Below are 25,321 nucleotides of genomic sequence, written 5' to 3'. Positions count from 1 at the left end.
GAGGGGAGGAGCCACCTCCTCGGACCCGCTCTCTCTCACTGGATGGTTTTGGCGCGCAATTACGCTCGTTACCCCCATGATTGGCCGAAAGGGGCGCCAAGTCTGCTGATTGGACCGGAGGGGGGGGGGGCGTGGCGGCCTGTCACGGCAGACCGCCCCTCACACAATGGAGGAGTCCCATTGGTCGAAGGACGGCAACCTCGCTCGCATCACCCCGATTGGGCGAGAGCCTCCGCGAGGTTCCGCCTTGCACTCCGCCCACCGCGGGCGCTATGGCGTGGTGTCGAGGAAGCGAGGTGAAGGCGTGTTGTTGTTATAAGTGTAAAAATCCTATCTATAAAATAACTTTGCAGCGCATGCACACTTAATTCCCATTTGACATAGGGGACGGGACCCTAACTCGAAACACATACTTTCCGATATAACTGATCTATAGAGACTCTGACTGTTGTGTGCAGCAAGCTTCCAGATTCGCAACAATACGATATCTCAAAAAGTTTTGGATGGATTCGGATGAAAGGTGGTGGACTGGTTGGGTGTGTGAACACAACGAATCGCTTCGATTTTGGTGAATATCCTAATCCAGATCAGGATACGAGAATTATTTAAAACTTTTAAAGTGATTCTTCATCATTGAGAGATGGAGCCAAAAAAAGATATCGTACTGTATGGAATGATATTTCAAAAATGCATTGTGCCCAATATGTTCTCGTGGATCAGGAATTACGTGGCAGAAGTATGCACTCCACCGGGTACCCTTCCAGTTGTGGAATTGTTTGTGGATCACCAGACGTGTTCAATAAAGGCTGTGGAAAGGTACATGCTCATGAAAGGATGAAAATACTATTCTTGAACACAAGTGTACATTCACCTTTCTTGAACACATGCCAAAGATAAATGCTCCCCTTTTAATTGATCATATCTAAACATGTGTTTATGAGCTGTGGGAAAAAGGAAAACAAGAAACGAGAGATTTTATGAAAATAGAAAATAATGAAGAATTACAATCAACGTGTGCATGTTTTCAGTGGCACAGTACTGAATGAAAAGTTAACAGTACGTTGAAAGAAATGAAGGTCTGGAAAGGTAATAGCAACCACACAGTATCAGCCTTGCCAAGCAGCCAAGGACCTTCCTTCAGGCAGAGTAAACAATCAATCAACTCAAGCTGTTTATCTCTTTCTTCCCTCTCCAAATTGTTATCTTCTCTAATTCTCGACTCCCTTGATGATGTGCAATTCTGCCGTGGATGGCGTGCCTCTATTTCTCTTTTTCACTTTTCAAATTTCTCTTTTCTATCTGTCAATACCGATGTGTTTATTCCAATTACGAGGTCTGTCTACCTCAAATGAGGAAATTTACTCAGGTGTGACACTTCATTTTGACTTGGCTTCTGTGATTTGTTTAAAGATTAAATCGATTCTGACTGATTGAATATACTTATTCTGACGTGTTCGAAAAACAAAACAAAAAAAAGCATGAAGTCATAAATCTTCGATTTGCGTGCAGAGAAAGACAGCTTCATGATATAAAAAACACATTCCGCATCATGCGCAATTGGCACAGGTTCGGTGCATCGCACTCAATGGATACAAAATGGCTTCCATTTGAAAGTTGTCATGCCGACTCCTGTTGTGATTCCACTGGAAACCCCATCCCCCACCCCACCTACCACCTACTAACACTCAGTAACGTTTGGATAAACACCCCCACCACTCTCACCAACCCCCGCAACCCTCAAGTGTTACACACATTGAAGAAAACGCTTCTTCCTTGAAAAGTTTTTGAAAATGTATTGAAATGCTCATCTCCCCTTGTTTCTCTGGCATCAGCACCCAACGTGATCTTCATTACGATTTATTATTCATCCTCTTAAACACAGGCATATTTTGTTAACCTGTCTCTCCTGGAAACGCTGGTTGTGTCATCCAACCTCTGGTTGCTACAGCTCGACCTTTCTCCGAGTGTTAAAAAAAAATGTCATCCACCCATCACACATTGTTCTCAGAAAGTTAAATGCGGGAATCTTGGGAAGTTGTTTGCAGAGGTTGTCTACACACAACAATCAAATCCCATCACGTTGTTTTGCAGTGTCAAACCCCTCCGTGTCAGTGCTCTCCCAAAAATGGACTACAAGCCCACGTCCTTCCATGTGCCCCCCTCTTCAACATCCCTCCACTTCATGTCCCCTCTTTCTGCATCCCCTCACTCCATCCTCTCCAAGCTGCTCTACCCCCCCCCAAACTCACCACCTCTCACCACACCCACTTGTACATCCTTCCACCAAACCTTCTCCGCTGTACCTCAGTGTGTGCACCTCAAACATCTGAGGGCTCCACTCTACTATCTGTTTAACAAAATCCTTTCTCCCAGAGGATGTCAGTCACACTGTCCACCATTATACGAGGGGGAAAACAAATTACTTCTTGCATGAGGAAAAATGAAATGTGCTGATAAACATGGAACACTTTGGAATTTAAGATTATTTAGAAGAAAAGTAGAGTAATTCGACCGCGCGCAGTCGACGGGTATGCCTCCGCTCTCCCACACAAACACTTGAATATTGACATATTTGACCCTTGACCTTAATCATATCTGGCCCAAAATCTAATCAGTTAATTGGCCAGTCTAACTTTACCTTTGTACCAAGTTTGATGAAATTCTGTCCAATATTTCTTGAGTTCGGGCATAAACAGTAAAATTTCAGAGTTTTACCTTGACCTTTGACCTTTGTCACATCTGGCCCAAAACCGAATCACTTAATTGCCCCGTCTTACTTTACCTTTTTACCAAGTTTGATGAAATTCCACAATTTGCTTCTTGAGTTATGACGTAAACGAAATTCCGGACGGACGGACGGACAGACGGACGGATGACCCGGAAACATAATAAACTCGAGTAATTTGACTGCGCGCAGTCGACGGGCATGCCTCCGCTCTCCTGCACAAATACTTGAGTAATGACATATTTGACCCTTGACCTTTATCATATCTGGCCCACAATCTACTCAGTTAATTTCCCTGTCTAAATTTACCTTCGTGCCAAGTTTGATGAAATTCTGTCCAATATTTGAGTTGGGGTGCAAACAGTAAAATTTCAGAGTTTGACCTTGACCTTTGACCCTTGACCTTTATCACATCTGGCCAAAAATCTAATCACTTAATTGCCCTGTCTTACTTTACCTTTTTAGCAAGTTTGATGAAATTCTACAATTTGCTTCTTGAGTAATCGCGTAAACGAAATCCGGACGTACGAACGGACGGACGGATGGACGGACAACCCGGAAACATAATGCCTCTGGCACCCTTGGTGCGGAGGCATAAAAAAAAAAACATTGATCATGAATCGAAACGTCTTCAACAACTCAAAGTTGTTCCAAAAGAGATTCCATAAGTTACATGAAAAAAAACCACATCAATGGCTGAACATCAAGGTATTTCTTGACATGTGAGGGTGTATAAAATAGTGACATACCAGACTGAGGTGTGAATGCATCATCCTGATCGTGGAGGTTACAGACATCACTGAAACCGATTCCCCGGAAACCAGGAACATTTTCCAGCTGCACCTTTTGGAATCCAATAAACTTTTGGCCGAAACTGGAAAGTTCTCGAGTAACATTCTCCAAGTTGACGAACAGACTTCCCAACAGAGAAGAGCCTGCAAGCTGGACAACCTGCGGCTTCAAAAAAGATTTCACAAATTTACAGAAGTCAGCATACATTGCAAATTTCAATTTCTCTTTGGCAAGAGAGAGGAGCTCTGCTCGTAATGAATCGGAGTCTGTACAAGCTCGAAGCACATTCCGATTCTCAATTCCAAGTATACTGATCACTACTTGGGCTGTTTCTGCTCTCAGACCATGTGATTGGAGCCATTCCAAGAAGTTGTCCATTTCACCGATGACCTGCCAGAGACACAATGCTCATGTTAACAAAGGAAAGGTTACACATGTTATTTTCTATTATCTGCATTTTATCTAATCAATGCAGGATTTTGTAGCCAGTTTGTTCACCTGATGTGGGCTGACAGGATGGCTTTGAGGTAGGCACACTTGCCCCTGAGTTGTCTACCTAGGGTTTGATTCTCGACACGGCTATGAACTATCACCGTGGTGTTCTACAGATAGGGAAAGGGATCAATGCGTGTGCCATCCTTCAGTGGAACGTTCAACTGGGCATGACCTCTCACAGCATTAGTTGGTGGATATTAAAGATCCCATGGAATCTTTCTCTAAGAGTAAGCGAGCTACCACTGGCACGCTGGCCAAATTCAAAATTTATTTTCCATTTTACAGGGGGCACGACATCAGTGGCACAACCACACTTGCAGCAATGATGCAACCAGCAGCCACTGCAAACACAATGAAAGAACCAAAAATGAAAGTGCCCCCTCCCTGCCTTGCTCTCTCATTGTTTCATTAATAAGCATATGATCAATATCCAAAGGAAAAAGGTAATTGTATCAACAGGAACACCATGGTTGCACAAAACAAGTGGAAAAGCCTTGGTTGGGAAGAACCTCAATATTTTCTTTTTTCATTTCCCTTTCATGGACACCCAGCAGGATTAAATACAAAACCTGCCAAAAGGGCGTAAGAGATTCTTGTGAGCCAACAGCCATCCATATCTGGTGCCACCTGCATCTGCGGACATCATCCTGCAGTTGGTTACCATTCTGAGGAGGTTGGTGGTAGGATTTGCCCTCCAGCCACAGCAAAACAAACTGAAGTGTTTGAGGTGGTGGTGCTGAGGTGTCATCCACCAGGCGAGTCTCTTCAGATTAATCTGAGGCATCCCTTCGGGTGGGTGTCTGCAATATCCAATCCCCAAGTGATGGGGATGGGCCAGGCATTTGCCTGGGGATTGCCAGACGGAGGCCCTGGAGTACGAGCGGAAAGTGGACGGAGCGACGCGCTGTGGAGCATCCTACAATGAATGAATCAATGAGTTTCCATTCATGCAGTGAGACGTAATGCCACCAATCTGCTCCTGGCCCATCCAGAGCAGGCCCGAGATGAAATGCCGCCCCACGCAAGATTCGTCTTCAGAGCCACCTCTCCGTTTGTTCAACACGTGACCACCTTATGAGGGGTAGCAAGTTCAGGCAGTGGTGAGAGGGTATGGGGCGGTGAGAGTAGGCAGTGGTGAGGGGTCGTGAGAACAGTCAGTGGTGAGGGGTAGCCAGGGCAGTCAGTTGTGAGGGGTAGCGAGGGCATTCAGTAGTGAGGGTGTAGCGAGGGCAGTCAGTGGTGAGGGGTAGCGAGGGCAGTCAGTGGTGAGGGGTAGTGAGGGCAGTCAGTGGTGAGGGGTAGTGAGGGCATTCAGTGGTGAGGGGTAGCGAGGGCATTCAGTGGTGAGTGGTAGCGAGGGCAGTCAGTGGTGAGGGGTAGTGAGGGCATTCAGTGGTAAGGGGGTAGCGAGGGCAGTCAGTGGTGAGGGGGTAGCGAGGGCAGTCAGTGGTGAGGGGGTAGCGAGGGCAGTCAGTGGTGAGGGGTAGCGAGGGCAGTCAGTGGTGAGGGGTAGCGAGGGCAGTCAGTGGTGAGGGGTAGTGAGGGCAGGCCTTGGATTTAAACCTGAGCCGTGTAAAAAGCAAAAGATGCTGCCTCAATCGCTCATGATTTTTTTTTTTCTGTTAAGAAACATGCCGCGATATCTTCGCTCTTAAATATGATTTTTTTTTTCTGTTAAGAAACATGCCGCGATATCTTCGCTCTTAAATATGATTTTTTTTTTTAATTTTGAATTTTTTTGGAGAGGATTTTGAATTTTGCACTACACATCGATGTGTATACTTGCATGTTGGTTCATCCATCCATTTGTGTGCAACATTCCTTCCACAAGTGAAAGAAATCATTTGACCACCATGTTGGTCAGGTGAAAGAGGGCTTAAGAATGTGAAAATGTTTGAGAGAAAAGATTGGAGCGAACATTTGCTGAATGTCACAAAAGCACACTTTGTAAACCAAGCACAGCATGCCAAGCCTGAACGTCATATCATATCTCTCACTGAATGTGAGGTTTGAGGAACGTACTCTCAGCAGGATGACGATCGCTCAAATAGTGGCAGCATGGCTGCTGCAGAAGAGATGACTGAAAGGAACAGAAGAAAAAAAAACAATTTATTTGTGTTTCCCCTCCTGAATCTTCTGCAAATACTCACAAAGGTTGGCAGGAAGCAGACTTAAAGTCTGTTGCGTAAATGATAGAGTCAGGAACACAGGTTGAAAGAGTACGTATAAACAGGGTCATGAGGATGGGGGTATTGGACAGAACAGGAACACAGGGCCGAGAGTAGCAATTGTTGAGCTAAAAGATACATCAATGAAGAGCAGAGACCTCCAAAGCCTGGTGTTGGCTTCACAGTTAAAGTGACTGGCTTAACTGCTCATTGGACACAAAGTGCGGCCAGCGACAGCCAAGGATTCTCCGAAGAGACCTGGTTCCAAAGGAATGAAGTCTCCATCTCAGATCCCTGGTCAGAGTCCAAGTCTCACATCCGTAGAGGAAGACTGGAAGCACCAAAGACCTGAAGACTCGCGCGTTCGTCCTCCTGCACAGGAACTGACAGCCCCACACCCCAAGACCCAGTGAATACATGACTCCCAATGCCTGACCCAGACATCCATTGACCTCTGGTTCACAGCCAGCAAAGACATTAATGTTACTCCCAAGGTACGTGAATCTCTCCGTGACCTCAACATCCTCACCACAAACTGGTACAGACAAGATAGCAGCTTCCAAGATGTCAGTGAAAGCCTGGATCTGTTTTGACACAGGAAACCCATAATCCCAGCGGCTCCGACTCCTCATTCAGCACCTCGAGGGCCACCAAAAAGATATCCAGAGTCTCTGCAAAGGTGACTGCATCATCTGCAAAATCAAGGTCAGAGATCTTGGCATTCCCAAACGATGCACCGCACCTTGATATCTCCAACATCCTCCCCAGAATCCACTCGATGCAATATGATGTTTTTGCTCTTAAATATGATCTTTGCTCTTAAATATGATGTTTTTGAATTTTGAATTATTGATGATGTTCTCGGTCCCCTTCCAAAAATCTCGGTGTTCAGTGAGGATCCGAAGGGCAAGGATAAGGTCAATCATTGATCTCTTTTATGTAAAGCCTGACTGCTCTGTGTGCTCGTTTTTCAAGTAGATGGTGGCGAACTCTATCAAGATTAATCCAAGGAAAGAACTTGCCCGGCACTGAGAGCAACGTCACAATTATTTCTCAGAAACCATTTAACTGACCAATACGAGACTTTGCAGTTATGATGCACTCCTCCTGATGCATATATTTGACTCAAAAATGATATCAGTCACATGATGTGGCACACATTGGTTTCAAGGAAAATTTATAAATATACCATCAGAGATAGGGAACCCCCCGCCATTGAATGAAAAAGGTCATACATATTCCAGATAATGAGGGAGGTGAATTGGAAACAAGACACCATTTGGTCATCATCTCAAAAAAGTTCCCCAGGGGTGAGGAACGTAGTAACCAAAAATAATTGAAATCAGAGAAGCGGTTTTCCATGAATTACAAAAAACGTTTTTTTCAAGATGGCCGCCATGGTCGGCCATCAAAATCAGTAGGGTTCTTCCTTTTCAGGTGGTACATGTGTAACTCAAATTTCAAATCGATATGGCCAACAGTTTTTGAGTTATCGCACTCACAGCTATAAATGTTGACGCCCGGACGGAAGGACAGATGGACAGCCGGACGACCTGGGTGACAACAATACCCCCATTCCGCCATGCGGCGGGGGATAAAAATTATATTTCAGAATCCGCTGCAGCAATCGACACGAAACTTTGCATTTGTGATCCACTGTCCTTACTCCATGAAAAGCAACATGTTTCACATCGATCCATCAAGCGGTTTTTGGGGAAAAGGTTTTCCTTATTTTCAGTTTTCAAACTAACATAAAATGGCTGCCAAACCACATGACCGATGGCATTGAAAGTTTTGACTTTGTTCATGATTTTGGAGAGGATCACATGTGTGCAGTTTTGTTTTGATCGGATATGGCTCATTTTTCTATCCAATATGGCAGTCACACAATACGACCTCCAACGTCACCATTTCCACACTGAAGGCAACATAGTGTGAGATTACATTTGGTAAATTTTGACTCGTTTGGATCAGTGGTTCGACAAAACATTCTTTCATGTCTTGTTTCAATCCAACATTGCCACCAAAACACATGACATCAAATATTCTTGATCACCATGGTAACACGAAGGCATGCTGAATAGGAATAGGTTTGTGAAGTTTCACCTCAATCTGTCCAACCGTTCTGGAGAAGAGGAATTTTGGAGGTTTTCAGGTAAATCGAAGGTGGCTGCCAGACCGTGTGACCGATGAGATCAGAGTTATCAAGCATTATTAAACACCGTCGCTTCGCTGGGAGGGGGGGTAGGGGGAAGAGTGAGGAGACAGAGGGGGGCGAAAGAGTGAGGAGACAGAGGGGGGCGAAAGAGTGAGGAGACAGAGGGGGGCGAAAGAGTGAGGAGACAGAGGGGGGGCGAAAGAGTGAGGAGACAGAGGGGGGGCGAAAGAGTGAGGAGACAGAGGGGGGGCGAAAGAGTGAGGAGACAGAGGGGGGGCGAATGAGTGAGGAGACAGAGGGGGGCGAAAGAGTGAGGAGACAGAGGGGGGCGAAAGAGTGAGGAGACAGAGGGGGCGAAAGAGTGAGGAGACAGAGGGGGCGAAAGAGTGAGGAGACAGAGGGGGCGAAAGAGTGAGGAGACAGAGGGGGGCGAAAGAGTGAGGAGACAGAGGGGGCGAAAGAGTGAGGAGACAGAGGGGGCGAAAGAGTGAGGAGACAGAGGGGGGCGAAAGAGTGAGGAGACAGAGGGGGCGAAAGAGTGAGGAGACAGAGGGGGCGAAAGAGTGAGGAGACAGAGGGGCGAAAGAGTGAGGAGACAGAGGGGGCGAAAGAGTGAGGAGACAGAGGGGGCGAAAGAGTGAGGAGACATAGGGGGCGAAAGAGCGGGGAGACAGGTGGGCGCGAGAAACAGCTGAGGAGACAGGGGGCGCGAGAAAGAGCGAGGAGACAGGTGGGAGCGAAAGAGCGAGGAGACAGGTGGGCGCGAAAGAGCGAGGAGACAGGTGGGCGCGAGAAACAGCTGGGAGACAGGGGGGCGCGAGAAAGAGCGGGCAGACAGGTGGGCGCGAGAAAGAGCGGGGAGACAGGTGGGCGCGAGAAAGAGCGGGGGGACAGGTGGGCGCGAGAAAGAGCGGGGAGACAGGTGGGCGCGAGAAAGAGCGGGGAGACAGGTGGGCGCGAGAAAGAGCGGGGGGACAGGTGGGCGCGAGAAAGAGCGGGGGGACAGGTGGGCGCGAGAAAGAGCGGGGGACAGGTGGGCGCGAGAAAGAGCGGGGGGACAGGTGGGCGCGAGAAAGAGCGGGGGACAGGTGGGCGCGAGAAAGAGCGGGGGGACAGGTGGGCGCGAGAAAGAGCGGGGGACAGGTGGGCGCGAGAAAGAGCGGGGGGACAGGTGGGCGCGAGAAAGAGCGGGGGGACAGGTGGGCGCGAGAAAGAGCGGGGGACAGGTGGGCGCGAGAAAGAGCGGGGGGACAGGTGGGCGCGAGAAAGAGCGGGGGGACAGGTGGGCGCGAGAAAGAGCGGGGGACAGGTGGGCGCGAGAAAGAGCGGGGGACAGGTGGGCGCGAGAAAGAGCGGGGGGACAGGTGGGCGCGAGAAAGAGCGGGGGACAGGTGGGCGAGAAAGAGCGGGGGACAGGTGGGCGCGAGAAAGAGCGGGGGGACAGGTGGGCGCGAGAAAGAGCGGGGGACAGGTGGGCGCGAGAAAGAGCGGGGGGACAGGTGGGCGCGAGAAAGAGCGGGGACAGGTGGGCGAGAAAGAGCGGGGGACAGGTGGGCGCGAGAAAGAGCGGGGGGACAGGTGGGCGCGAGAAAGAGCGGGGGACAGGTGGGCGCGAGAAAGAGCGGGGGGACAGGTGGGCGCGAGAAAGAGCGGGGGGACAGGTGGGCGCGAGAAAGAGCGGGGGACAGGTGGGCGCGAGAAAGAGCGGGGGACAGGTGGGCGCGAGAAAGAGCGGGGGACAGGTGGGCGCGAGAAAGAGCGGGGGGACAGGTGGGCGCGAGAAAGAGCGGGGGGGACAGGTGGGCGCGAGAAAGAGCGGGGGACAGGTGGGCGCGAGAAAGAGCGGGGGACAGGTGGGCGCGAGAAAGAGCGGGGACAGGTGGGCGCGAGAAAGAGCGGGGGACAGGTGGGCGAGAGAAAGAGCGGGGGGACAGGTGGGCGAGAGAAAGAGCGGGGAGACAGGTGGGCGAGAGAAAGAGCGGGGGAGACAGGTGGGCGAGAGAAAGAGCGGGAGACAGGTGGGCGAGAGAAAGAGCGGGGAGACAGGTGGGCGAGAGAAAGAGCGGGGAGACAGGTGGGCGAGAGAAAGAGCGGGGAGACAGGTGGGCGAGAGAAAGAGCGGGGAGACAGGTGGGCGAGAGAAAGAGCGGGAGACAGGTGGGCGAGAGAAAGAGCGGGGAGACAGGTGGGCGAGAGAAAGAGCGGGAGACAGGGGTGGGCGAGAGAAAGAGCGGGGACAGGTGGGCGAGAGAAAGAGCTGGGGACAGGTGGGCGAGAGACAGGTGGGCGGGGGAGAGAAAGAGCGAGGTGGGCGAGAGAAAGAGCGGGAGACAGGTGGGCGAGAGAAAGAGCGGGGAGAGAAAGAGCGGGAGACAGGTGGGCGAGAGAAAGAGCGGGAGACAGAGAGAAAGAGCGGGGAGACAGGTGGGCGAGAGAAAGAGCGGGGAGACAGGTGGGCGAGAGAAAGAGCGGGGAGACAGGTGGGCGAGAGAAAGAGCGGGGAGACAGGTGGGCGAGAGAAAGAGCGAGACAGGTGGGCGAGAGAAAGAGCGGGGAGACAGGTGGGCGAGAGAAAGAGCGGGGAGACAGGTGGGCGAGAGAAAGAGCGGGAGACAGGTGGGCGAGAGAAAGAGCGGGGAGACAGGTGGGCGAGAGAAAGAGCGGGAGACAGGTGGGCGAGAGAAAGAGCGGGAGACAGGTGGGCGAGAGAAAGAGCGGGAGACAGGTGGGCGAGAGAAAGAGCGGGGAGACAGGTGGGCGAGAGAAAGAGCGGGGAGACAGGTGGGCGAGAGAAAGAGCGGGGAGACAGGTGGGCGAGAGAAAGAGCGGGGAGACAGGTGGGCGAGAGAAAGAGCGGGAGACAGGTGGGCGAGAGAAAGAGCGGGGAGACAGGTGGGCGAGAGAAAGAGCGTGGGAGACAGGTGGGCGAGAGAAAGAGCGGGGAGACAGGTGGGCGAGAGAAAGAGCGAGAGAAAGAGGGGAGACAGGTGGGCGAGAGAAAGAGCGGGGAGACAGGTGGGCGAGAGAAAGAGCGGGAGACAGGTGGGCGAGAGAAAGAGCGGGAGACAGGTGGGCGAGAGAAAGAGCGGGGAGACAGGTGGGCGAGAGAAAGAGCGGGGAGACAGGTGGGCGAGAGAAAGAGCGGGGAGGCAGGTGGGCGAGAGAAAGAGCGGGGAGGCAGGTGGGCGAGAGAAAGAGCGGGGAGGCAGGTGGGCGAGAGAAAGAGCGGGGAGGCAGGTGGGCGAGAGAAAGAGCGGGGAGGCAGGTGGGCGAGAGAAAGAGCGGGAGGCAGGTGGGCGAGAGAAAGAGCGGGGAGGCAGGTGGGCGAGAGAAAGAGCGGGAGGCAGGTGGGCGAGAGAAAGAGCGGGAGGCAGGTGGGCGAGAGAAAGAGCGGGGAGGCAGGTGGCGAGAGAAAGAGCGGGAGGCAGGTGGGCGAGAGAAAGAGCGGGAGGCAGGTGGGCGAGAGAAAGAGCGGGAGGCAGGTGGGCGAGAGAAAGAGCGGGAGGCAGGTGGGCGAGAGAAAGAGCGGGGAGGCAGGTGGGCGAGAGAAAGAGCGGAGGAGGCAGGTGGGCGAGAGAAAGAGCGGGGAGGCAGGTGGGCGAGAGAAAGAGCGGGGAGACAGGTGGGCGCGAGCAAGAGCGGGGAGAGCGGCGGGCGAGCGACAGAGCGGGGAGGCAGGTGGGCGAGAGAAAGAGCGGGGAGACAGGAGGGCGAGAGAAAGAGCGGGGAGACAGGTGGGCGCGAGAAAGAGCGGGAGACAGGTGGGCGCGAGAAAGAGCGGGAGACAGGTGGGCGCGAGAAAGAGCGGGGGAGACAGGTGGGCGCGAGAAAGAGCGGGGAGACAGGTGGGCGCGAGAAAGAGCGGGGGAGACAGGTGGGCGCGAGAAAGAGCGGGGGACAGGTGGGCGCGAGAAAGAGCGGGGGGACAGGTGGGCGCGAGAAAGAGCGGGGGGACAGGTGGGCGCGAGAAAGAGCGGGGGACAGGTGGGGCGCGAGAAAGAGCGGGGGGACAGGTGGGCGCGAGAAAGAGCGGGGGGGGGACAGGTGGGCGCGAGAAAGAGCGGGGGACAGGTGGGCGCGAGAAAGAGGCGGGGGGACAGGTGGGCGCGAGAAAGAGCGGGGGACAGGTGGGCGCGAGAAAGAGCGGGGGGGACAGGTGGGGCGCGAGAAAGAGCGGGGGGACAGGTGGGCGCGAGAAAGAGCGGGGACAGGTGGGCGCGAGAAAGAGCGGGGGACAGGTGGGCGCGAGAAAGAGCGGGGGACAGGTGGGCGCGAGAAAGAGCGGGGGGGGACAGGTGGGCGCGAGAAAGAGCGGGGGGACAGGTGGGCGCGAGAAAGAGCGGGGGGGACAGGTGGGCGCGAGAAAGAGCGGGGGGACAGGTGGGCGCGAGAAAGAGCGGGGGGACAGGTGGGCGCGAGAAAGAGCGGGGGGACAGGTGGGCGAGAAAGAGCGGGGGGGACAGGTGGGCGCGAGAAAGAGCGGGGGGACAGGTGGGCGCGAGAAAGAGCGGGGGACAGGTGGGCGCGAGAAAGAGCGGGGGGACAGGTGGGCGCGAGAAAGAGCGGGGGGACAGGTGGCGCGAGAAAGAGCGGGGGGACAGGTGGGCGCGAGAAAGAGCGGGGGGACAGGTGGGCGCGAGAAAGAGCGTGGGGACAGGTGGGCGCGAGAAAGAGCGGGGGGACAGGTGGGCGCGAGAAAGAGCGGGGGGAAAGGTGGGCGCGAGAAAGAGCGGGGGGACAGGTGGGCGCGAGAAAGAGCGGGGGGACAGGTGGGCGAGAAAGAGCGGGGGGACAGGTGGGCGAGAGAAAGAGCGGGGGTACAGGTGGGCGAGAGAAAGAGCGGGGGGACAGGTGGGCGAGAGAAAGAGCGGGGTGACAGGTGGGCGAGAGAAAGAGCGGGGAGAGAGGTGGGCGAGAGAAAGAGCGGGGAGACAGGTGGGCGAGAGAAAGAGCGGGAGACAGGTGGGCGAGAGAAAGAGCGGGAGACAGGTGGGCGAGAGAAAGAGCGGGGAGACAGGCGGGCGAGAGAAAGAGCGGGGAGACAGGTGGGCGAGAGAAAGAGCGGGGAGACAGGTGGGCGAGAGAAAGAGCGGGGAGACAGGTGGGCGAGAGAAAGAGCGGGGAGACAGGTGGGCGAGAGAAAGAGCGGGAGACAGGTGGGCGAGAGAAAGAGCGGGGAGACAGGTGGGCGAGAGAAAGAGCGGGAGACAGGTGGGCGAGAGAAAGAGCGGGGAGACAGGTGGGCGAGAGAAAGAGCGGGAGACAGGTGGGCGAGAGAAAGAGCGGGGAGACAGGTGGGCGAGAGAAAGAGCGGGGAGACAGGTGGGCGAGAGAAAGAGCGGGGAGACAGGTGGGCGAGAGAAAGAGCGGGGAGACAGGTGGGCGAGAGAAAGAGCGGGGAGACAGGGGGCGAGAGAAAGAGCGGGGAGACAGGTGGGCGAGAGAAAGAGCGGGAGACAGGTGGGCGAGAGAAAGAGCGGGAGACAGGTGGGCGAGAGAAAGAGCGGGAGACAGGTGGGCGAGAGAAAGAGCGGGGAGACAGGTGGGCGAGAGAAAGAGCTGGGAGACAGGTGGGCGAGAGAAAGAGCGGGGAGACAGGTGGGCGAGAGAAAGAGCGGGGAGACAGGTGGGCGAGAGAAAGAGCGGGGAGACAGGTGGGCGAGAGAAAGAGCGGGGAGACAGGTGGGCGAGAGAAAGAGCGGGGAGACAGGTGGGCGAGAGAAAGAGCGGGGAGACAGGTGGGCGAGAGAAAGAGCGGGGAGACAGGTGGGCGAGAGAAAGAGCGGGGAGACAGGTGGGCGAGAGAAAGAGCGGGGAGGCAGGTGGGCGAGAGAAAGAGCGGGAGGCAGGTGGGCGAGAGAAAGAGCGGGGAGGCAGGTGGGCGAGAGAAAGAGCGGGGAGGCAGGTGGGCGAGAGAAAGAGCGGGGAGGCAGGTGGGCGAGAGAAAGAGCGGGGAGGCAGGTGGGCGAGAGAAAGAGCGGGGAGGCAGGTGGGCGAGAGAAAGAGCGGGAGGCAGGTGGGCGAGAGAAAGAGCGGGGAGGCAGGTGGGCGAGAGAAAGAGCGGGAGGCAGGTGGGCGAGAGAAAGAGCGGGAGGCAGGTGGGCGAGAGAAAGAGCCGGGGGAGGCAGGTGGGCGAGAGAAAGAGCGGGAGGCAGGTGGGCGAGAGAAAGAGCGGGAGGCAGGTGGGCGAGAGAAAGAGCGGGGAGGCAGGTGGGCGAGAGAAAGAGCGGGGAGGCAGGTGGGCGAGAGAAAGAGCGGGGGAGGCAGGTGGGCGAGAGAAAGAGCGGGAGGCAGGTGGGCGAGAGAAAGAGCGGGAGGCAGGTGGGCGAGAGAAAGAGCGGGGAGGCAGGTGGGCGAGAGAAAGAGCGGGAGGCAGGTGGGCGAGAGAAAGAGCGGGAGGCAGGTGGGCGAGAGAAAGAGCGGGAGGCAGGTGGGCGAGAGAAAGAGCGGGGAGGCAGGTGGGCGAGAGAAAGAGCGGGGAGGCAGGTGGGCGAGAGAAAGAGCGAGAGGCAGGTGGGCGAGAGAAAGAGCGGGGAGGCAGGTGGGCGAGAGAAAGAGCGGGGAGGCAGGTGGGCGAGAGAAAGAGCGGGAGGCAGGTGGGCGAGAGAAAGAGCGGGCGGCACGTGGGCGAGAGAAAGAGCGGGGAGGCAGGTGGGCGAGCGAAAGAGCGGGAGGCAGGTGGCGAGAGAAAGAGCGGGGAGGCAGGTGGGCGAGAGAGAGAAAGAGCGGGGAGGCAGGTGGGCGAGAGAAAGAGCGGGGAGGCAGGTGGGCGAGAGAAAGAGCGGGGAGGCAGGTGGGCGAGAGAAAGAGCGGGGAGGCAGGTGGGCGAGAGAAAGAGCGGGGAGGCAGGTGGGCGAGAGAAAGAGCGGGGAGGCAGGTGGGCGAGAGAAAGAGCGGGGAGGCAGGTGGGCGAGAGAAAGAGCGGGGAGGCAGGTGGGCGAGAGAAAGAGCGGGGAGGCAGGTGGGCGAGAGAAAGAGCGGGGAGGCAGGTGGGCGAGAGAAAGAGCGGGAGGCAGGCGAGAGAAAGGAGCGAGAGAAAGAGCGGGGAGGCAGGTGGGCGAGAGAAAGAGCGGGAGGCAGGTGGGCGAGAGAAAGAGCGGGAGGCAGGTGGGCGAGAGAAAGAGCGGGAGGCAGGTGGGCGAGAGAAAGAGCGGAGGCAGGTGGGCGAGAGAAAGAGCGGGAGGCAGGTGGGCGAGAGAAAGAGCGGGGAGGCAGGTGGGCGAGAGAAAGAGCGGGGAGGCAGGTGGGCGAGAGAAAGAGCGGGGAGGCAGGTGGGCGAGAGAAAGAGCGGGGAGGCAGGTGGGCGAGAGAAAGAGCGGGGAGGCAGGTGGGCGAGAGAAAGAGCGGGGAGGCAGGTGGGCGAGAGAAAGAGCGAGGCAGGTGGGCGAGAGAAAGAGCGGGGAGGCAGGTGGGCGAGAGAAAGAGCGGGAGGCAGGTGGGCGAGAGAAAGAGCTGAGAGAGGCAGGTGGGCGAGAGAAAGAGCGGGAGGCAGGTGGGCGAGAGAAAGAGCGGGGATAGCAGGTGAGAGAAAGAGCGGGGAGGCAGGTGGGCGAGAGAAAGAGCGGGGAGGCAGGTGGGCGAGAGAAAGAGCGAGAGAGGCAGGTGGGCGAGAGAAAGAGCGGGGAGGCAGGTGGGCGAGAGAAAGAGCGGGGAGGCAGGTGGGCGAGAGAAAGAGCGGGAGGCAGGTGGGCGAGAGAAAGAGCGGGGAGGCAGGTGGGCGCGAAAGAGAGCGAGAGGCAGGTGGGCGAGAGAAAGAGCGAGAGAGGCAGGTGGGCGCGAAAGAGCGAGAGGCAGGTGGGCGCGAAAGAGCGGGGAGGCAGGTGGGCGCGAAAGAGCGGGAGACAGGTGGGCGCGAAAGAGCGGAAAGAGCGAGACAGGTGGGCGCGAAAGAGCGCGGAGACAGGTGGGCGCGAAAGAGCGGGGAGACAGGTCGGCGCGAAAGAGCGGGGAGACAGGTCGGCGCGAAAGAGCGGGGAGACAGGTCGGCGCGAAAGAGCGGGGAGACAGGTCGGCGCGAAAGAGCGGGGAGACAGGTGGGCGCGAAAGAGCGGGGAGACAGGTGGGCGCGAAAGAGCGGGGAGACAGGTGGGCGCGAAAGAGCGGGGAGACAGGTGGGCGCGAAAGAGCGGGAGACAGGTGGGCGAAAGAGCGAAAGAGCGGGGAGACAGGTGGGCGCGAAAGAGCGGGGAGACAGGTGGGCGCGAAAGAGCGGGGAGACAGGTGGGCGCGAAAGAGCGGGGAGACAGGTGGGCGCGAAAGAGCGGGGAGACAGGTGGGCGCGAAAGAGCGGGGAGACAGGTGGGCGCGAAAGAGCGGGGAGACAGGTGGGCGCGAAAGAGCGGGGAGACAGGTGGGCGCGAAAGAGCGGGGAGGCAGGTGGGCGCGAAAGAGCGGGGAGACAGAGTGGGACGTGAAAGAGCGAGGAGACAGAGTGGGACGTGAAACAGCGAGGAGACAGAGTGGGACGTGAAACAGCGAGGAGACAGAGTGGGACGTGAAACAGCGAGGAGACAGAGTGGGACGTGAAAGAGCGAGGAGACAGAGTGGGACGTGAAAGAGCGAGGAGACAGAGTGGGACGTGAAAGAGCGAGGAGACAGAGTGGGACGTGAAAGAGCGAGGAGACAGAGTGGGACGTGAAAGAGCGAGGAGACAGAGTGGGACGTGAAAGAGCGAGGAGACAGAGTGGGAAGTGAAAGAGCGAGGAGACAGAGTGGGACGTGAAAGAGCGAGGAGACAGAGTGGGACGTGAAAGAGCGAGGAGACAGAGTGGGACGTGAAAGAGCGAGGAGACAGAGTGGGCGCGAGGAGACAGACGCGAGGAGACAGGAAAGAGCCTCCGAGACAGGACCTGTCTCCTCTTAAACACACCTGTCTCCTCGCTCTTCGCGCCGGCCTCCGTCTCTCGTCTTTCGCCCCACCTGTCTCCTCGCTCGCTCTTCTCGCTCTTCGCCCCCTCCGTCTCCCTCGCTCTTTCGCCCCCTCCGTCTCCCTCGCTCTTTCGCCCCCCCGTCTCCTCGCTCTTTAGCCTCCGTCTCTCTCCGCCCCTCCGTCTCCTCGCTCTTTCGCTCGTCTCTCGCCCGTCTCCTCGCTCTTTCGCTCCCACCTGTCTCCTCGCTCTTTGGCGACCACCTGTCTCCTCGCTCTTTCGCTCCCACCTGTCTCCTCGCTCTTTCGCTCCCACCTCCGTCTCCTCGCTCTTTCGCTCCCACCTCCGTCTCCTCGCTCTTTCGCTCCCACCTCCGTCTCCTCGCTCTTTCGACCCCCCTCCGTCTCCTCGCTCTTTCGCCCCCTCTCGTCTCCTCCGTCTCTCGCTCTTTCGCCTCCGTCTCCTCGCTCTTTCGCCCCCTCCGTCTCCTCGCTCTTTCGCCCCCTCCGTCTCCTCGCTCTTTCGCCCCCTCCGTCTCCTCGCTCTTTCGCCCCCTCCGTCTCCCTCGCTCTTTCGCCCCCCTCCGTCTCCTCGCTCTTTCGCCCCCTCCGTCTCCTCGCTCTTTCGCCCCCTCCGTCTCCTCGCTCTTTCGCCCCCCTCCGTCTCCTCGCTCTTTCGCCCCCTCCGTCTCCTCGCTCTTTCGCCCCCTCCGTCTCCTCGCTCTTTCGCCCCCTCCGTCTCCTCGCTCTTTCGCCCCCTCCGTCTCCTCGCTCTTTCGCCCCCTCCGTCTCCTCGCTCTTTCGCCCCCTCCGTCTCCTCGCTCTTTCGCCCCCTCCGTCTCCTCGCTCTTTCGCCCCCTCCGTCTCCTTCGCTCTTTCGCCCCCTCCGTCTCCTCGCTCTTTCGCCCCCTCCGTCTCCTCGCTCTTTCGCCCCCTCTCCGTCTCCTCGCTCTTTCGCCCCCTCCGTCTCTCGCTCTTTCGCCCCCCTCCGTCTCCTCGCTCTTTCGCCCCCCTCCGTCTCCTCGCTCTTTCGCCCCCTCCGTCTCCTCGCTCTTTCGCCCCCTCCGTCTCCTCGCTCTTTCGCCCCCACCTGTCCCCCCGCCCTTTCCCCCCCACCTCCCTCTCCTCGCTCTTCCCCTCCCACCTCCGTCTCCTCGCTCTTTCGCTCCCACCTCCGTCTCCTCGCTCTTTCGACCCCCCTCCGTCTCCTCGCTCTTTCGCCCCCCCTCCGTCTCCTCGCTCTTTCGCCCCCTCCGTCTCCTCGCTCTTTCGCCCCCCTCCGTCTCCTCGCTCTTTCGCCCCCCTCCGTCTCCTCGCTCTTTCGCCCCCCTCCGTCTCCTCGCTCTTTCGCCCCCTCCGTCTCCTCGCTCTTTTTCGCCCCTCCGTCTCCTCGCTCTTTCGCCCCCTCTCCGTCTCCTCGCTCTTTCGCTCCGTCTCCTCGCTCTTTCGCCCCCCTCCGTCTCTCGCTCTTTCGCCCCCTCCGTCTCCTCGCTCTTTCGCCCCCTCCGTCTCTCCTCGCTCTTTCGCCCCCTCCGTCTCCTCGCTCTTTCGCCCCCCTCCGTCTCTCGCTCTTTCGCCCCCCTCCGTCTCCTCGCTCTTTCGCCTTCCCTCCGTCTCCTCGCTCTTTCGCCCCCTCCGTCTCCTCGCTCTTTCGCCCCCCTCCGTCTCCTCGCTCTTTCGCCCCCCTCCGTCTCCTCGCTCTTTCGCCCCCCTCCGTCTCGCTCGCTTTCGCCCCCTCCGTCTCCTCGCTCTTTCGCCCCCCTCCGTCTCCTCGCTCTTTCGCCCCCCTCCGTCTCCTCGCTCTTTCGCCCCCTCCGTCTCCTCGCTCTTTCGCCCCCTCCGTCTCCTCGCTCTTTCGCCCCCGTCTCCTCGCTCCGCTCTCTCCTCGCTCTTTCGCCCCTCCGTCTCCTCGCTCTTTCGCCCCCCTCCGTCTCCTCGCTCTTTCGCCCCCCTCCGTCTCCTCGCTCTTTCGCCCCCCTCCGTCTCCTCGCTCTTTCGCCCCCCTCCGTCTCCTCGCTCTTTCGCCCCCCTCCGTCTCCTCGCTCTTTCGCCCCCCTCCGTCTCCTCGCTCTTTCGCCCCCTCCGTCTCCTCGCTCTTTCGCCCCCTCCGTCTCCTCGCTCTTTCGCCCCCCTCCGTCTCCTCGCTCTTTCGCCCCCCTCCGTCTCCTCGCTCTTTCGCCCCCCTCCGTCTCCTCGCTCTTTCGCCCCCTCCGTCTCCTCGCTCTTTCGCCCTCCTCCGTCTCCTCGCTCTTTCGCCCCCTCCGTCTCCTCGCTCTTTCGCCCCCTCCGTCTCCTCGCTCTTTCGCCCCCTCCGTCTCCTCGCTCTTTCGCCCCCTCCGTCTCCTCGCTCTTTCGCCCCCTCCGTCTCCTCGCTCTTTCGCCCCCTCCGTCTCCTCGCTCGCTCTTTCGCCCCCCTCCGTCTCCTCGCTCTTTCGCCCCCCTCCGTCTCCTCGCTCTTTCGCCCCCCTCCGTCTCCTCGCTCTTTCGCCCCCCTCCGTCTCCTCGCTCTTTCGCCCCCCTCCGTCTCCTCGCTCTTTCGCCCCCTCCGTCTCCTCGCTCTTTCGCCCCCTCCGTCTCCTCGCTCTTTCGCCCCCTCCGTCTCCTCGCTCTTTAGCCCCCCTCCGTCTCTCGCTCTTTCGCCCCCTCCGTCTCCTCGCTCTTTCGCCCCTTTCCGTCTCCTCGCTCTTTCGCCCCCTCCGTCTCCTCGCTCTTTGGCCACCACCTGTCTCCTCGCTCTTTCGCTCCCACCTGTCTCCTCGCTCTTTCGCTCCCACCTCCGTCTCCTCGCTCTTTCGCTCCCACCTCCGTCTCCTCCCCCCCCTCCGTCTCCTCGCTCTTTCGCCCCCTCCGTCTCCTCGCTCTTTCGCCCCCTCCGTCTCCTCGCTCTTTCGCCCCCTCCGTCTCCTCGCTCTTTCGCCCCCCTCCGTCTCCTCGCTCTTTCGCCCCCTCCGTCTCCTCGCTCTTTCGCCCCCTCCGTCTCCTCGCTCTTTCGCCCCCCTCCGTCTCCTCGCTCTTTCGCCCCCCTCCGTCTCCTCGCTCTTTCGCCCCCCTCCGTCTCCTCGCTCTTTCGCCCCCTCCGTCTCCTCGCTCTTTCGCCCCCTCCGTCTCCTCGCTCTTTCGCCCCCTCCGTCTCCTCGCTCTTTCGCCCCCCTCCGTCTCCTCGCTCTTTCGCCCCCTCCGTCTCCTCGCTCTTTCGCCCCCCTCCGTCTCCTCGCTCTTTCGCCCCCCTCCGTCTCCTCGCTCTTTCGCCCCCTCCGTCTCTCTCGCTCTTTCGCCCCCTCCGTCTCCTCGCTCTTTCTCCCCCCTCCGTCTCCTCGCTCTTTCTCGCCCCTCCGTCTCCTCGCTCTTTCGCCCCCTCCGTCTCCTCGCTCTTTCGCTCTTTCGCCCCCTCCGTCTCCTCGCTCTTTCGCCCCCCTCCGTCTCCTCGCTCTTTCGCCCCCCTTCCTCTCCTCGCTCTTTCGTCCCCCCTCCGTCTCCTCGCTCTTTCGCCCCCCTCCGTCTCCTCGCTCTTTCGCCCCCTCCGTCTCCTCGCTCTTTCGCCCCCTTCCGTCTCCTCGCTCTTTCCCTTCTCCGTCTCCTCCTCTCTCTTTCGCCCCCCTTTCTCCTCGCTCTTTTCCCCCCCCCGTCTCCTCGCTCTTTCGCCCCCCTCGCTCTTTCGCCCCCCTCCGTCTCCTCGCTCTTTCGCCCCCCTCCGTCTCCTCGCTCTTTCGCCCCCTGTCTCCTCGCTCTTTCACGTCCCACTCTTTCTCCTCACTCTTTCGTCCCCCTCTGTCTCCTAGCTCTTTCACGTCCCCCTCTTTCTCCTCGCTCTTTCGTCCCCCTCTGTCTCCTCGCTCTTTCGCCCCCCTCTGTCTCCTCGCTCTTTCGCCCCCCTCTGTCTTTGAAGACAGTTTTGCGACAGATAGCTCATCATTCATTGCACCATGCAGAGTTTTGTAAGAGTTGCTGGTTGGTTTTCGCTTCTTCTTGCTTTCACATGCCTCAACAAATAACTTCAGGTGAGGCCACAATTGAATAACTCTGCTGCAGACAGGACCATTCTCAACCCACCTGTGCTTACAAAATTTCAATGAGAAGTCTTTACACCCAGTTACATCAGTAAAATGATCGCACCTGGCAGAGGTATCTTTACGATCGTCCATGACGGCTCTCGCTATTGGCTCCGTCAAAGCACGTGACGAAATATCGGAAGTTGTTGTTTTCTTTGTTTTTTTTCTTCCTCTTCTTCTTATAGTGAAGACAAAACCTTTAGGACACGGCTCTTGGACACATTTGTCCTTGTTTCGAGTACTCGTGCGAGGAAAATGAAACACCCTTCACCAAATAATAGGAAAATCTGATTTTTATTGACTTTTGAACATTTTCCTGAAATTTAAGGACATTTAAGTACTTAAATTGCACAACTCAGAAATGTTGGACTTTTATGGGTTTTAAGGACCCGTACGAACCGTGTATATATTGTCTGTCAACCAATGACAGGGCAGGTGCTATGACGTCACAATTAGTTTTTTTTTGCACAATTGACGTCACAATTCTTCTTCTTCGTTTGGTATGACGTCACAATCGGCTAGGTACCTAATTATGTGCCTTTTCAAGGTTTGATATCGTTCATCCGTTTTAGCTGTTTCCCAAGTGTTTCCCAAGGTTTGAAAGCTGTTTTTTTTCCCAAGTTTTGAATTAATTGTTCAAATTATTAAATAATCCCATGGATTGAATTTTCCCAAGGGAAACAGATGTTTCTCAAGGGTTTGAAAGTTGTTTTTTTTCCCAAGGTTTGAATTAATTGTTGTGCTTGGTGGACATTTGTGAATGCATTGACAGAGAGAGGGGCGAGAGAGGAGGGGCGAGAGAGGAGGGGGCGAGAGAGGAGGGGGCGAGAGAGGAGGGGCGAGAGAGGAGGGGCGAGAGAGGAGGGGCGAGAGAGGAGGGGCGAGAGAGGAGGGGGCCAGAGAGGAGGGGGCCAGAGAGGAGGGGGCGAGAGAGGAGGGGGCGAGAGAGGAGGGGGGCGAGAGAGGAGGGGGCGAGAGAGCAGGGGGCGAGAGAGGAGGGGGCGAGAGAGGAGGGGCGAGAGAGGAGGGGGCGAGAGAGGGGGCGAGAGAGGGGGGTGGAGAGAGGTGGGCGAGAGAGGGGGCGAGAGAGGGGGGCGAGAGAGAGAGAGAAGTGAGGAGGGATGGGGAGAGGGAGGGCGAGGCTGGGGAGGAGGGGAGGGGGAGAAGGGAGAGAAGGGGGCGAGAGAAAGGGGGGCGAGAGAGAGAGAGGGGGAGTCACAATTCTTCTTCTTCTTCGTTTGATATGACGTCACAATTGACGCTGGGGACCTGAGTGTGTTTCCCAGGTGTTTCCCAAGTTATGGCCATTTATGATACGGTTGGTCCGATCTTATTGAAACAATAACCCCAGTCCAGTCGTCGTTTAAGAGAGCGAAGGAACGAAGCTGCACCTACGGGCCCGCACTAGTACAAGTTAATAATAAAAGGTTTCTGGTAGTTTTGTAGTTAAAAGGAAGAATGAGGTTTAATCCTCGTAGGAAGTTTAGTGACGATGTGATATAAAACAATGTGGTGAATAAAACAAAACGAGTTAAAAACACCTCATTAAATCAACAATCAAACACCTCAACAAAGATTCAATGAAAACTGCCATAAATTTCCTTCATTGCATTCATCAAGGAACAGAAAATTATTTTGTATTAAATTAATGTTTCACAGATTTTTCTCATTATTAAATAAGAATTCCGAAAATACCTCTTCTGATCAGTTCTGCTCTGACCACGTGGACCTCCGTTCGAGTTCCGGTTCAAGGTTCACAGGAAGATCAACCCGGAAGTAATCCTTCGTTCTTCTTCTTCATGGAAATTTTTCTTTTTTCTTCTCGTAATATGAAGCCCTGATCTCAACCACAGTCGTTGACGGCTCATTTCTCATTTGGTGTCATATGAACAACTGAAGCCACAGAGCGGCCATTTTACCACTCCATTCAATGTTCATGGTGCACGTGTAACACCTCTTTAGAATGACCTTTCGTTGGGTTTCTGTTCAAACATCGACTGGCACCAAGGTTGGAGGTACACACACTCCCTTTCACGTCCATTAGTATGGTATCCTTCACCCGATTCAAAGTTGTGGATAATATGGAATAGGCAAAGCCTCGAAGCGAACGCAGAATTCTTTTTACATTCGCTTCTGACTTTACGTATCACCTCAACATTACCTTCACAACAACAACACCGCCCAGAACAGGATCTCATCTAAACACATATATATATATATATATATATATATATATATATATATATATATATATATATATATATATATATATACATATACATATATATATATATATATATATATATATATATATATATATATATATATATATATATATACATACATACATTCATACATACATACATACATACATACATATATATATATATATATATATATATATATATATATATATATATATATATATTACCTCAACATTACCTTCACAACAACAACTACACCGCCTAGAACAGGATCTCATCTAAAAAAAATATATATATATATATAACCTCAACATTACCTTCACAACTGTGCTGTGTCACGTGATTGGGTTTTCGTATATCATGCCTCGCCTGCTAGGGGTGGCAGGACTGTGCTTCTGGTCGCGCAATAAAGCGGAGTAGATGGCGGCCCGCGTGCTTCTTGCGTCCCGCCGCACCTAGTACACACTAGTTGGCTGACGAAGATGGGATCATACAGACTTATGCCCGTTTTCGACGGGGACGACTTCGAATCGTTTTCAGAGCAATTGGATTGCTATTTCCACGCGAACGATGTGGTCGACGAGAGCAAGCAGAAGTCAATGTTGCTCGCTTCGCTTTCGCCGGAGCATTATCGGCTGCTGGGTGACTTAGTGGCACCGAACAGGCCCCGGGATGACGGGCTGGCGTTTCGGGACATCGTGGAGAAAATGAAAGCACACATGGCGGTTGAGCAGACTCGCGGGGATGTTCGAGCCATCACCGGCCGCGCGGGGTCGCGAGCGCCCCGGGACGCGCGCACGACCTTCGATGCGGGTCGGACGTCACCGCGCGGCCACGCATGCGGCGGGGTGACCCCGCGGACATGCTTGGGATGTGGAGGTCGACACCTGCGCCGTGCATGCCCGTATAAAGGCAACGTGTGTTTGAAATGTCACAAGGTGGGTCATTTGGCGCGTGTGTGCCGTGGGGCGTCGGCCACCGTTAAGGTCGTGGACGGCGATGTGCTACGCGACTCGGGGCGGAACCAGCGGCCGGTGTTGAGCCTGGGTTCAGTTGGCCCGACGACGGCGCGCCCGATGACGGTGGAGGTCGAAGTGAACGAAACGCCGATCACGTTCCAGGTCGATACGGGAGCAGCAGTGTCGCTCATCGGCGAACAGACCGCGCGTAGACTCAACGGCTTGAAGCTTATCAGGTCAAACCTCACGCTGTTCACGTACACCCGCGAGAGGATAACGCCAGTCGGGATGGCAGACGTGTCTGTGCGGTACCAAGGCCAGGTCGCCACGCTTCGGGTGTACGTCGTACGGGGGAGGGGGCCGTCTCTCCTCGGCCGAGATTGGATGACCCGCATCAGGCTAGACTGGGCCGCAGTTCACCTTGTGCAACCCGTGCCGAGCCAGTGGGAGGATCAGTTGGAGGAGATTCTTCAAAGACATCAACGGTTGTTTAGAGACGACCTTGGGAAACTCAAGGGCATGGAGGCGAAACTCTTCTTGAAGGAGGGGGTGGTTCCTCGGTTTTGTAAACCGTGTCCGGTGCCGTATGCCCTGCAGGACAAGGTCAAGGGTGAACTGGATAGGCTGGAGGCCTGTGGAGTGATCAAACGGGTGTCATGCTCGGATTGGGCCACCCCGGTTGTCACGGTGCTGAAACGGAATGGGGACGTCCGATTGTGCGGGGACTTCAAATCCACAGTTAACCCGGAGCTCAGCGTGGAGCAATATCCACTGCCGTCAATCGTTGAAATATATGCACGATTGGCGGGGAGTCAATACTTCACGAAGCTAGACCTGCATGATGCATATTTTCACCTGCCGATGGATCCCGGGAGTAGCGAGCTTTTAACAATCAACACGTGTCA

At 56.2% G+C, this 25,321-nt stretch overlaps 2 protein-coding genes across 2 annotated transcripts in view; one reads left to right on the top strand and one right to left on the bottom strand.

The window, feature by feature from the left end:
• LOC147021238 (uncharacterized) overlaps positions 1 to 23,018 on the bottom strand; it is a 100,248-nt gene extending 77,230 nt beyond the window's left edge. The window contains exons 1-2 of the mRNA XM_085891029.1: positions 22,949 to 23,018; positions 3,475 to 3,907 (exon numbers count right to left, since the gene is read on the bottom strand). Of these exons, the coding sequence (XP_085747155.1) occupies positions 3,475 to 3,895 (421 nt within the window). The 5' untranslated portion in view covers positions 3,896 to 3,907; positions 22,949 to 23,018. The remainder of the gene's footprint in view (positions 1 to 3,474; positions 3,908 to 22,948) is intronic.
• On the top strand, positions 7,763 to 15,856 carry LOC147021239 (uncharacterized). The gene is made up of 4 exons (XM_085890426.1): positions 7,763 to 7,886; positions 11,548 to 11,639; positions 12,224 to 12,295; positions 15,272 to 15,856. Exons 1-4 carry the CDS (start codon positions 7,763 to 7,765, stop codon positions 15,854 to 15,856), a joined length of 873 nt encoding a protein of 290 aa, XP_085746552.1.
• Positions 23,019 to 25,321: the final 2,303 nt, after the last annotated feature.

Source organism: Eptatretus burgeri, chromosome 8 (assembly GCF_056783735.1).
Source record: "Eptatretus burgeri isolate ZD-2024b chromosome 8, Ebu_testis_v1, whole genome shotgun sequence".
Taxonomy (NCBI): domain Eukaryota; kingdom Metazoa; phylum Chordata; class Myxini; order Myxiniformes; family Myxinidae; genus Eptatretus; species Eptatretus burgeri.
Note: the sequence above shows the minus strand (reverse complement) of the source record. Positions and strands in the feature narration are given on the sequence as shown.

What these genes read in the sequence shown, in the direction of transcription:
- LOC147021239 (XM_085890426.1), top strand. Translation starts at nt 7,763, where the DNA reads ATGCGGCGGGGGATAAAAATTATATTTCAGAATCCGCTGCAGCAATCG. An exon ending in TCACATCGATCCATCAAGCG is followed by an intron (nt 7,887 to 11,547) that starts GTTTTTGGGGAA and finishes GCGGGGAGGCAG; the next exon opens with GTGGGCGAGAGAAAGAGCGG. An exon ending in GAGAAAGAGCGGGGGGACAG is followed by an intron (nt 12,296 to 15,271) that starts GTGGGCGCGAGA and finishes GCGGGGAGGCAG; the next exon opens with GTGGGCGAGAGAAAGAGCGG.